General features: G+C 44.2%; 1 protein-coding gene across 2 annotated transcripts; it reads right to left on the bottom strand.

The window, feature by feature from the left end:
- Positions 1 to 1,314: 1,314 nt before the first annotated feature.
- AP3M2 (adaptor related protein complex 3 subunit mu 2) lies at positions 1,315 to 13,368 on the bottom strand. Of its 2 annotated transcripts, XM_040618325.1 has the most exons (9): positions 13,131 to 13,368; positions 9,099 to 10,065; positions 6,782 to 6,953; positions 6,104 to 6,241; positions 5,480 to 5,565; positions 4,819 to 4,952; positions 3,740 to 3,947; positions 2,768 to 2,912; positions 1,315 to 2,336 (listed from the first exon to the last, which is right to left on the bottom strand). In XM_040618325.1, the coding sequence occupies exons 2-9, from the start codon at positions 9,369 to 9,371 to the stop codon at positions 2,236 to 2,238; spliced, it is 1,257 nt and encodes a 418-aa protein (XP_040474259.1). In that variant the 5' UTR covers positions 9,372 to 10,065; positions 13,131 to 13,368; the 3' UTR covers positions 1,315 to 2,235. The 2 variants fall into 2 exon arrangements, with proteins under 2 accessions (XP_040474259.1, XP_040474261.1); XM_040618327.1 differs by lacking the exon at positions 9,099 to 10,065 and having other exon boundaries at positions 13,131 to 13,361.
- Positions 13,369 to 13,379: the final 11 nt, after the last annotated feature.

Below are 13,379 nucleotides of genomic sequence, written 5' to 3'. Positions count from 1 at the left end.
TCTACTAAGTTATCTCACTGATGTTGCTCCCTGCTTTCCTCTTCTGCCCTGCTTCATCTTTCATTCTGTAGGAACTTGCAGCCATCTCAGACTGATACAGAAAGCTTGTCATAAGAGCCAGACACGCTTATGCATATAAGAAGCCTTTCAAGATCTTGACTGACATGAATCACTTCAGCAGAAAAGAAAAGATACTTCAAAAAACAAAGCTGCAAACCCAAAGGACAATATTAAGCACTTGAAGAGCAGGAAGGTGTAGAGGTATTGGTCTTCATAATCAAAAGCACAGCCCTTAACCAGCTACCCCAAACCCCACCTACTAAACAGAAATGGTTCGGCTGCATTCCTAACAACAGTTTTGCTGAGGTTCTAGGAAAAGCTCAGCACTCTTTTCGGGAAACACTAAGAAAAATTACCAAGAAAGTTATTAATTTTAGCTTTTCAGGCAGTGGCTTAGTCCTGAGCTTACAATCCCAATTGCATAGAGACATTTATCTCCCTATGGCACCCAGTATCCACAGTCCAACTGGCATGATTTACCTTCCTCCTCAAATACCAACTATATTTCTCGTAAAGCCCCCAGAAAACACTCTGAAATGACACAGATGACATGTAAAACTGAATTTTATTGATGTCCTTGCTGAAGGTTATATTTGCACTGAACACGCTCAGCAGTAAGGCCACCTGCTATAGCATTTATCAGTTGCACTGGAACTTGCAATTCCACAAGCAGGATGCCATCACTGGAACTTGCAATTCCACAAGCAGGATGCCATCATCCACTGCAAATCCATCACATGCAAACCAGAATATGTGTTATCCTTCATTTAGGGTCACCTTGTTCACAAGCACAAACTATACATGCTGGACTCCACGGCTACCTGACAGATGCCATAGCCGTATGTACAGCAGCCTAGGGACAAGTTCTGCTACCACACAGAAAACACATTGGCATCTAGTGGCCAAAGAGCACATTACAGACAATACGGAGCAGTTGCCTCTCATTTCATATTTATGCTGTACAGAGAGATGCAGCGCAGACTGGAATGGGCAGATGCAGCAACAGCTCCTTGCAGAACAGAGGGGTCCCAGTGAAAAATCCAGCGTAGGTGTGAATCCACCTGCACAGCAGCTGATTGGTACAGGAACTGGAATGAGGTAGGGCAGCCAGAAACACTACAAAAGGTACCAGGACTCAATTATCTCAAAGAAAGACATCAGTGAGCTGGAGAACAGCATTATCACCTTCATTTGTAATATGCAGGCAGAGACAAAAAGAGGTTCCAACAAGTTACTATGGTAGTGATGGCCTTCATCTAGTCACAGCTTCAGTTTCCAAAGTGCTATGTTTCCACAAAAATTCTCCTGCCCCTCTGTCTCTTCCCTGACTCCTCAAAGAAGCTAGAAGAATCCCTACCTCCAAATACTGACGAAATAAGAAGCAAAGCAGAATTACATTCAGGTGTTGCCACCACCAATTGCAAGATCACATGTGCACAAGATCACATGTGCTACAGTCAACCCTTCATAGGATACTGTACTAAGATTTGGATGGGTTTCCAGTCTATCTCCAAAGATCCAGGATACTTAATGACCAAGCTTAAGAAAAATCTAGAAATATCATCCACTTCTTTCCTTCCCCCCCTGTGGCACCATCCCCAATCTCAGGCTTCTTAACTTCCCATCCCGAGTGGAACAATCTAACTTTCCACTTCCAGTCCCTTTGAGGCGGACAGAACAGCTAGATGACCCCTCTGGTGACAAGAACTATACAGCTCTCCACCCTAATGCCCAGTGATGGAGAAGGGCAGATGCCAGACCATCACACTGGAGTTGAAGTTTGTAGATGATGCAAAGTTGAATTTCCACAAAAGGATGAAAGCCAACCAAAATATAAGGGAGGGAAGTTACAAAAGGCAGCAAATGCCTAGGATTTCCTTTAACACAGCAACATGAAGGTGATATAAGCTTGCACAGCTGACTCACTAATCCCAAGGGACCTGAACACCTCTCCCATCTGCCACTGTTCTTAATACTTCAGACTCAGCTAGGGATGAGATGGTTTCAGGTCAACCTTACTTTTCCGTGCTCCCCAGCACCTTAAGGACTGGCTATCCTGCTCATGCTACTACAGGCAAGGGAGCAACCCTAAACAGATGGATGGAGTAAGAGGCTGCATCCAACAGCCAGAGACAGGAGAAACAGGAAAGTGCTCTTCCTCATTATCAGGATCCTCTAGGTTCGGACTTGGAACTTGCCAGCCTTAGTCATGTATTTTATCCCCTTGAAGGGCTTGTACTTCTCCCCATACATGTCCAAGCGATTCACCTTCAGTCCTAAAGGCAAAAAACCACAGCATAAGACTGACTGCTGCCACAAACAAAGCAGACAGGTGTTCAGGATAAAGGAACAGAAGATCACACTAGAGGTGCAGAAAGCATAGGGAAAGTTTTAGTAAGCAGTAAACAAAACTGAGAAAAGCTGACAACTGCTGATTGTCAGAATGACTCTTTACAAACACATCCATACTCTAAAATTCTCTACAGGCCTATAAGCACAAAATGCAAGGAAGCATAGATAGGCTGTTTCACAGTGCATGAGAGAACAAATCCATGCATCCATAGTCAAAGCACATTATTTTTCTTACTTGAAGAACAGGTTTCAGATAAAGCGTACGTCAGAAGGCCTGCAGAGCTACTGCAGCTATGTGCAGAGTGAGCACGGACAAAGCAGACAATCTCAGCCTCTTTACCTGACAGTCACTTACCAGATATAGCCAGCTGCTGAATTTTAAACTGCAGATTAATGGTGGGGTTTTCATCTGGTTTTGATGTCCCAGCTTGCAGGCTCACGCTCCCCTTCAGACTTGGCAGCTTCTGGGGGTTTATTTTCCCCACATCCCATGACAGCAACTTCAAGGAACAGAAAATGCAGCAGTGAAACAGAAATACAGTAATACCCTCTGAAGAAGAGTCCCCCTCTAAAAACATCTTTTAATGTTTCTTTACGGAAAAAGTCTTTGTCTCAGGTATCTTGCCTTTCATATTGGGCAGACACAGTACAGGCTTAAGGAGTAGCTGCCTCAGACCTTTGTTCTCCCTCCCTCTTTCCATAAGGTTCTCCAGAAATCTACCATGAATGCTATTTCCACTGCTTATGCTACAGCCCCCATTTCCTATGTGTAACAGTGACCAAAATAATGCAGAATTGCCTCCTCTCCAAGTAGCTGCAGCAGTGTTGCTTGAGGCTCCACTGTGCGTAAACCATCAAACTTGTGTTTGCAATAAGAATTAAAAAAAAAAGTGAACTTGGGGTGGAAGGGAAGCAGCAGACATTAAACAACAAAACCAGAACACACCAAACCGCATCAAAACCCACCAACCAATACAAATCCTCAGTGTTTGCAAAGGACCAAGTATAATGTGCAGTACTGGGCATGACTAGATACGCAGAAGTTTGTAAAGCACCAGACTGATGCATCATCATACAATACCAGCAGGATTTTCTGCACACACTGAGCAACCAGAACTACAGTCCACTCAGACACTGAACAGTTTGTTGTGGGGATTAAGACAACTTCAGCTATGCAATTGTCCAGAAAAAGCTCTCACCCCAAGAAAAGATACTGCCTTCAGACAACTGGTGTTCAAGGAAATGTTCATGTAAGCATGAGCAGCTCAACTTAATTTGCTGAAAGGTAAGAAAGATTAAAAAATATATATAATTTCTTTCCTCTCACCTTTGTAACTGGATCGAAGACATGTGTTCCTTGAGAGGGTGTGAGGGTCATATTTAAGACACCCTTTGGCATCTGGCTAGAGACCATCACTCCTTCCACAGTCTTCCCCATAGTCTGCTTCGGCCCCACTGTGATCTCAAAACGTCCCAGTGAGCTGCTATCACGGAAACTGATATTGTGTTTAATGTAGACAGGAATTGCCACAAGACTAGAATAAAGACATGAAGAGAAAGTCCTTGTCAATCTTTTGTCTTCATCTTTGGTTTTCCCAATGCAGTCCTTGCTCTCTACATTAAAAAAAGGGTAATTATGACTTGAGAACAGGATTCTGACTTTGCTGTTAGAGATCAAACAAATCAGTGTAGGATTTTCTTCTCTTTTAAGGAGATTGGTTTCCAGTGTTTTCAATCAAGTTTGCCATATCTTAAGTTTTCTATCTCTCTACAGGACAGGTAGCTACATCCAATAAGTAACAGGAGACTTGAGCATAAGATGAGGAATGTTTTTCCATGTCTCAACCAGGCTGGCAAGTAGTTCCAGGCAGTGCAGCAGCACTTGAACTTCATGTTTGTGCTTTTGGCTGGATTTCCCACTCCTTTTCACCTATTTGAGATAAGCTTGACAAAGTCTAACAAAATGTTTCAGCATCTGTAACCCCGACTAGTACTTAGTAAGCTGCTTCTAGAAAAGAGTGCAGCTGACAAGAACTTGTGGTTCTATTAAGAGAAATGTTATAAACCCCCAAAAGATTACCAAACTATCTTGTTTTACTCTGTAAGTATTTTATAAATATAGGAAAGCAACAGCTTGATTACTCCATACTGCCTAATTCTTTCCCTCTCTAGTTTGTTCATCTGCTCCTAGTCTTTGAAAAAATGCTGGCTGACCAAAAAGAAATGATAGAATCAATGCTCCAAACAAGGAGAAAATATGTTTTAAAAAAGGAAAAGTTCAAGTTGCTATGCACCTCTACTTCATTTGGCACAACATGCCACCTCATTTTTAAAAGCAATTCCTCCCCACCCCCCAGCCAGGAAGATCCAAATTTCATAATTCACAGCACTACATTTGTTACTTACTTCTGAGCACTGACATGGTAGGAGAGCAAGCGAAAATTTCCATCAGGTGGAATGAAGGAGAGTATTCTCTCTGATTCCCACCGCTTAAAACGCACACATGGATGAAAGCTGACATCATCCAACAACCGAGGGTTCTGAAATAAAAGAACATCACAAAGTTTGTCAAGGCAGTACTACTTAAAATAACCTCTTCTTCTCAGTCTTCTATCCATGAAGGACCTACCATTTGATGCATTCTGCCCACTTGAAGGTAACTACATTCAGACACGTTAAGCTATTTGATGCTGTTACATCTGTGCAATAGCAGTACTCAGTAACCGCCACCCTGTTTTAGAAAATTTAGTCGTGTCAAATAATTACATTGATACATACTCACAAAAAAGATGGCCCTTCAGGGTATCTGCCTAAAGCACCACTATATCTCAGAAATTTAGTCACAGCACACACTAACAGTACTTTTAAAAAAGAATCTGAAAAAAAAAACCACCTTTAGGCTCAAAGTTGCTGAAGTTCACTGTGAGTTTCCATTGTCAGTTCTTTCTATTTGGCATACCCACATTCTTATGTATTGGAATCCATCAGCATGAGACTGAGATCTTAGTAGCAGGGCTAGGCAACCCTTTTCAAAACACTTAAGAAAAGGTACATCCTTGAGCTTTACCATGAAGGAGAGGGTAAGGTCTGGCATCCCAGTCAGCTTCACACAAGCATCAATCACTCCTTGGATTTCAGCAGTAATCGTGGAACCTGCAACAATAAAGTAAACACGGAGGTTATGTGAACCTGACCTAAAAAATCCCAATGTGGAAAAACTTATCAGTGGGGAGGTAAGAAATCTATCATCTTTATGAAATGTCATAGCTCATTATGTTGCTGCTCAAGATTTCTCTCATTCCCAACAACTTCTAGATGCATACAAGAAAGAACCAGCGACAACAGCCATGTCCATTTGAATGGCCAGTGTCAGTAGCTCCCAATTCTTAACAAGACTAAGATGCACAAAAACTAAGGAGACAGTGCTACGCACAATGTTCACTCACCTTCTATTTTCACAATAGATACAGAACTGTTTACAAGACCTCAGGAACAAAAACATGTTAAAACCTTGGTACCGCTCTAGAATTTTTGACTGAATAGCACCTACAACTTGGCAACATTCCAGAGTAAGAACAGGAATAGAGCTTCCCACACTTAGACAGGGGAGCTCCTCTTTGAAAACCTAAATGTCTCTTCAGGCACTATCTGGACAAGTCACCCTCGCCTTAGCCAGAAGCAGCTTCCATACCTGATTTATCAATGATTGCATCTATCTCCTCAATCACATCAAAATATGCCTCATTGTTGGTATATTTTACACCAGTACGTCTCCAAGGCACCACTGATAGCTGTCCAGTAGGAAGTTGATCACCCACATTAGTGCTTCCTGGAAAAACAAGGGCAATCACAACCACCAGAAAAGTTAGCCAATGCTCCAGAACAAGTCCTTGGCCTCATATAACTTAATTGCAATTAATCCCTGAGAACCTCTCTCTCTTTGTAGGAGAGCAATTACACTTCCAGACTCACCATTTGTATACTACAATTTACATCTCTCTTACATCCAACTCTAAAACATACCACAATAAGGCATGGGGAAGTGCAACTGAAAAAACAAAACCAAAAGCCACCCCAAGAAAACCCGCATCCTAAACTAACTCATCCAGGAAGTCATGTCATGGCTGTAATTGGAAATGTAATATGTCTGTTTCAGTTAAAAAAAACAAACAAAACAAAAAGTGCCACTAGTGCTGGAACTGGAAGGAACCTCAAAGCAAATACTAACACTGGACTCCCTAAATACACCCATGTTGGGGTTTAGAATGGCATGGGACCACATAAATTTTCTTCACCCATGTCTAACTTACTTATACAAGAATACTGTCACACGGCCGCCCCAGTTTATCTACTTTTTGTCTCCTTGTACCTGTGATGGTGTTGACAACTGTTCGCAGGATAGTGGGAGGTTTTATCAGTTCCTTAAGAATATTAGATTCTGTTGCCAATGGAAAGCCATTGTCCAGCATCTCCTCCAGCACCTCATAAACCACCACAACATTGTCCTTGATCATCACCTCTGAACAGACACCAAAATAATCCTGTGCAAAAAAAACAATTACTCAACAATCTCTGAAAGAGTTTTAGTGATCATTCAGTTCAGTGTCCCCCCGCATGTGGAGGAGATGAAACACTGAACCTCCAGGTACTAGTGCAAGCACATCAGATAGGCTGACCACTCCAACAGAAGTGCACAACTCTGAGCATACCTCTGCCACTGCCCCAGCAAGCTTGCAAATCACTGCATCATCATATGTTCTTATTTCCTTTCAGTATAACAAGATTCCCTTTGATAGCTAAAAGATTTTTTTTTTAATTAGCACTTGAAACTGTCTCAATTGCAACCAATTAAGCAGCAGTATTAATAAGAACTTACTTTGTGCGGTCACACTACTGACTTGTGTGCAGTGATGCTTTTCACTAGACTCCAGTATCACATTCCTCAGCTACCCTAGTCTTTACCTACAGTACGCTCAACACTTTCAATGGTGCAGCACTGCTGTTTGAGGAATTCAGCCTCTCAAATCAAAGCAATCAAATCAAAGCTTCTTGTTTACTTTTGTTATAATGCTTGCATACATATAGGCAATAATACAATTATTAACTTAAATTCTGTAAATATTTTTCAAAAATTAACGTGGAATACAGGGGAAGCACAACTTCAGACTCTGCATATTCTGCCTAAGTCCATGTCTGTTTTATAGGAGAAGACTTCTGAAGTCCATCTAACACACTACCTGTGTTTTTTCATTCTGATACTGCTTGGGGTGCACAGACTGCTTACACATCCTAAGATATATTAGAGTAATAGCAAAGTCCACTATTCTGAAAAGTCTGAAAAATAATTCTATCCACATAACAAACCCCTCCTTCCTCGTAATTTAAGAGTTGTATAAAGCAGAACCTCGGAACATGAATAACAGAAGATCCACAGACATGTTTGTTCCCCAGCTTGATTCCTCTACTGTTTCTTCAGCTCCTACTAATAATTAGAAATATTGAAGTTCGTAGTAAAAATAAACCAAGTCAAACTGTAAATCTGTAACACAATATAAGTACGGAAAACCTCAGTGGAGATCTTTCAGGACTCAGTATATGTTACAGGAAGCCATTTTTAAGATTGAACATTTAATTTACTCACATTTCTATTCTATGGGGTCTTCAACCATCATTCTGGAGAGTGAGCGAGCAAGCACATGCACACAAAGACAAACCTGAGCTTCTAGTTACTTACAGCAATTAAAGAGCTCAGGGATTCTGCACAAAGCATGAGCATACATAAATCGTGATGCTAGAGAATACCTAGGCCTGCACTAAAAATACTATTTCTTTTTCAGACATACCAGATCTTAACATACGGCCAGGCCAGTGAAGAAATGCTCACACCTTGTCCCCTCACAAAAAACAAGACCTACGCAACTGACATGGTACATTTTTGGCCTGAACAGCCAATCCACAGGCTGCACTCTCGTTCTCATTGGCAACTGGAAGAAAAAGCTCACATGATACTTGTTTGACCAGGCAACCACATTTCCTGTAGGATGCTGGTCACAAGACATCTCAAATCCAGACTACACAATCCTGTTGTTGACAGGCAGAAGACAAGACATTTCAGTATTTCCCTAAACTGACCAACAGTCACATCAGCCACAGCACCGAGGGAACATGGCTGCTCCGCGGCAACTCCTGTGACTCACTTCTTTAGCAAGCCAGTACACTTTCAAGAAACACCTAGAGATATAAGCACATAGGATGGTTGTCACTAATTCACTAAAGCACGTGGCTATGAGTCGCAAAAACTCCTCGTGAGAACAAGGCCAGCTCGGTCTTAGTTCACAGCCCCTAGAAGACACGAGGCTGCAGAACAGAAACATAAATCTTGATTGCTGAGGGGTCCTTCCTGCGAGCATGGGCTGATCTGGAATCCATCGTCATCCGGAGCTGTATACTCCCAACCACCGCAAGCCGTCGAGACCCCCTCTAGGTCCTCGCAGGTGCAGGATGAGAATTACGAGATAGGAAAAAGAAAATTAACTGCTGCTAACTTGAAGGGCTCCCTTTTCCCCGCCGCCCCGTCCTCCTTCACAACACGGCAGTGAAGCCGGGGCTCCTCTTCTAACCTCGCACGCACCAGCCAACCGACCCCTTGGCTGCAGCCGGCGCCGCAGGCCGCCCCCGCCCCGCACCTGGAACGTATCGACGACGCGGTGCAGGAACTCGATGACGAAGAGAGGCGGCACCTCGCTCTGGATGACGGCCACGAAAAAGATCTTGTGGCGGTAGACGCTGAGGAGGTAGTGGTGCGGCGTGGGGATCACCGGCGGCACGTTCTCCGCCTCCGAGGCCCTCTCCTGCGCCTCGAAGAAGTAGTCGCAGACGGAGCGGCTGACGACGCTCTTCCAGTGCTTCTCTAGGAAGATGTCCCCCGAGGCGTTGATCAGGAACAGGCTGTGGATCATGGCTGCGGCGGGAGCCGGAGCCGGCGCCGGGCCTGCCCTGCGCCCCGCCGCGAGGATCGGCAGCGCCCAAAGCTGCCCCCTGACCTCAATGGGCGGGGCTCGGCAGCAAGCACGCTGATTGGGTGACCCGCCAACACCCACGCCCGATAGGCCGGAGGGAGGCGTGCGGATGATGACGCAGCGAACGGCACGCTGCGAGCGGGCAACGCCCCCCGAGCCGAGCCCGCAGCGGCAAGTCGCCGCCCCTCGTCCCCCTCAGCTTCTGCCTGCCCGGGAGAGCCGGCGGGCCGGGCTCCTCGTACGCGGGCTGCTGCGTCCCCGGCGTGGCGCGCCCGCCCAGGTTTTCCGGTGGGGCGCTCAGAATCCCCACGGGTTGGTTTTTCTAAGGGTACCCTTTTTTTCGGGTTGACGTCTTAGTATAGCATATAAAATGTGTTACGGAACCCAGTTTCTACAGTGCAGTGCTGCTAGCTGAACGTGTTGCACCGTGTTGTTTTTGCTGGTTTGTTCACCACAGAGCACCACACAGTCCGGCTGGCATGGGAAATGGCAACTACCATGCAAAATGCAGCTGAACTCTACGCCAAATGATTCCTTTGCAGAATTAGAAGAGGCGTCTCACATTCGCATAGCAAATCTCTGGACTTCTGAATCAGGCAGATGCCATTACAAGTAATTTTCCAATCCTGCTGCTCTGCTGGGAACAAACAAATACAAGAACAAATAAAAAGACGTCCTTTCTATCCCATCAAATAAACTGTCTAAGTATACAACCCTTATTACATGGTGACTGCCTACTGGTTAGGACTGCGGCACGAGCACCGCAAGACTCTGGCCTGAGTCTTTGCACCTGACTATGCCTCACGGTTGTGGGCAAATCTTTTAAGCAGTGGTACGAAGCCTGGAGTAAGCTGAACGGACTGATTTATGTCAGAATGCAAAAAAAAATCTGCACAGTTCAGAGTTTATATTAGATCTTATTCTCTATTGATACTTTGTAGCTATTTTCCCCCCAAAATGGGGCAGAAGTCAGTTTATTTACTCTGACATTACCTTTTAATACTCCTGTAGGCATACATCCTTACTTAAAGTATTAGATAATTCAACGCATGCTAGATGAGCTTTTTACTATAGCAGAACATAATGAAGGAAAAATTAACTACATATGAATTTCTTTCATGGTCATAATTTGTATCAAATGCATTTTTTAAACATCATCTAATGTTTTTTAAATGCCTAATTCAAATTACTGTAATGAATTACATATTTGTGAGCGCAAAGGGGTAATAATCTGTCATTTAATCACAGCACTTCTAAATTCAAAAAGATTATTTATTATTTTAATATAATCGCTTTACTTTTAACACACAGATATTGTAAAGATTCTTGTATCAGCTTATGAGGCTCTTGGGGACTGTATTAATGGGAATCTTGTAGGTATCACAGGCAGAAAGCAGCAGCACATCATTACATTGACCAACAACATAAAGCCTTTATATGTCTGGTTCTCTGAGAAACCCTTCTGGTTTTACCCTGGACCACCAAATCAACATTCATGGGATACATCTTTTCAATATAGCCATTTGTTTTCTGTCTCACAAAAAGCAATTCAGTTTTGACTGTATTACACGTTTAAAAACTGCCATTTCCCTCTAACTGCTTGCACCCATTATTAAAATTGTTAGTATTTTACCCAGTTCATGATGATGTTACTTCTGTATTTTTCCTACAGTTACTTCAGTTTCTTTAGCCATCAAGAACGTTGGTGCCAATACTAAAGCAACTATAGGGCAGTTAATTATTTCTGCACACCAAAGGAAAGGGTTGTTGAGGGAAAAGGGGAAATATGTTTCTGCTTTAAAATCGGACAAGTTTATTAAAATATCTTGCTGACATGTGCAGAGAACAATTTGCAGTTACACCACCATTTCCTGCTGCAGAAATGCTGCCTGACTGCTTCCAAACTGTTAGCGCAAAGATTACGTTTAGTTCTGCAAGTCAGTCTCCACAGTGGCTCGGGAAGTTATCTAAACTTGGAACCTAAAAGGAGAACATAGCAGAAGATGCTGCCAGAACAGAATATCACTTTGCTGGTTAATTTAGTGACTGCCTAAAAAACTGCTCACTGAAGAGTACTATACTTCAGTCACAGTATATGAACCCCCAGAGAAACCTAAGCACAGCCAAAGGGCAGTGCTACAAAATGATGTTGCCAAACCATGCACTGTTTTTACCATAAAACAATTCCTTACCATCTGTACTTTGCCATTTGCAGCAATTCTGATGATTTAACTGTTAGCCTGTACTGTGCAAATAAGAGAGTAGAAGAAAACAGGCCATTTTTTAATTTATAATAGTCAACAAAACCAATTAATTTTGCAAGGGTGCTAATAATAACCTACTGCAAATTTTGAAACAGAACAGTCTACAGAGTGATACTCTTGTAGGAACACAACTGGGTTTCGCTGTTAAATACTGAATCCTCTTAGTCTTGCTTTACTTTCACATCAGAAAATTACGTTTCTCTCTCTGTTAGTTTCTCTCGACATAGCACCACAGGTTTGTAATTTAAGGCACTGGAAGCCATGCAGCATAGAACCACCTGAATTTTGAAGACTCAGGAAGAGGTGGGAGAAGAGATTAATTTGTAGGGATAATCCAACTCTGACAAGGCCAGACCTCTATAGTCTTACATGGCAGAAACAGAACCATTTGTACAGTATGTTGTACAGCAGCATGTCAAACTCCATTGGCTTCAAGTAATAAGCAACTCACTGAAAACATCTAACTTTTGCACTAGAAAACCTATTCTGTTAAAATGGCAAAAGAGAAGAGTTTGTCTTACTCAACAGAGAGATTTCTCACTTCAAGACACTAAACAAAACCATTCAGAAAACATCATGTTTGCTGTATCAACTGTCTCCACAATGTTTTTTAAGGTTTTATTTTTTCTTTTCTTGAAAGGGAAGCTCACATGAAACTTTACACAATAGTTGTCCCTTCAAGGAAATTGCAAAAAATGCCTAGTTTATAACGTGTGTGCACAACTGGTAAACTGAGCCAGAGGTTAGAATAGGATAGGGAATTGCAGGCAGCATGTAGTCGTTGAGGATGGGTAACAAAACGAGATACTTTCAACCAAATATAACCTGAGACAGAAACCAAATATAACCTGGGACAGACTTGCGTGAAGTGAGAGCTTGCACTTTGCTCGTTCCTGCCAACTTTCAGCACGCGCCAGTCCGACACGACCCCCCCCCCGCACAGCGCCGGAGGAGCCTCCCGCGCCCCCCGCCAGGCACCAGCCGCTCTTCACCTCAGCGACAGCAAGAGCCAACACCAACGTACCGGGACAGCTCCCAAGTTACCTCCGTGCAGAACGGCGACTTTCAGCAGCACGTTTTCACTCTAACAACTAAAACGTATCAAAGATGTCGGGAAATTGCACGAACTACCTCACAAAGACGCCCAAGGACCGACCCGCCTTTCAGCGCGCGCCGCCGAGGCACAGCCACGGCGCGCCCGCCCTCCAGGCTAAAAGGTATCGTTATTTCAAAATTCCACGTAACTTCGGCACCTTTGAGTCAGAAAGCCCCAGTCACTGTTACAAGCGCAAGCTTAATTAAGCCTAAGAGACAGATCTCCTACCTTACAGGTTACAACCACCCGCCTACCAGCGTACGACCATTAACACGAGTCCTCCCGCCGCCCAGCCGTTCCCGCCCGCATCCCAGCGGCCGGAGCAGCCGGTAGCCATACCCTCGGCCGCAGCCCCGCGCGTTCGGAGCGCGGGGGGCTTCCCACTGCCATAGCGAGACGTCGCCGACAGCACCCGCTCCGCGGCTCCCGCCCAAGCGCCGTGTCCAGCCAGCCTTCACCGAACGCCGCCGCCACCCGCCCCGGCCCGGCCCCTCACACTCTGCCCGCATGGCGCCGCAGGCCGCCCCCAGCAGCGGGCCCCGGGGCGGCGGCCCGGCCGCTCCGGCTGCCCGAGGAGCCACCCCACGC

The sequence above is a fragment of the Falco naumanni genome, chromosome 19 (assembly GCF_017639655.2).
Source record: "Falco naumanni isolate bFalNau1 chromosome 19, bFalNau1.pat, whole genome shotgun sequence".
Classification (NCBI taxonomy): Eukaryota; Metazoa; Chordata; class Aves; order Falconiformes; family Falconidae; genus Falco; species Falco naumanni.
Note: the sequence above shows the minus strand (reverse complement) of the source record. Positions and strands in the feature narration are given on the sequence as shown.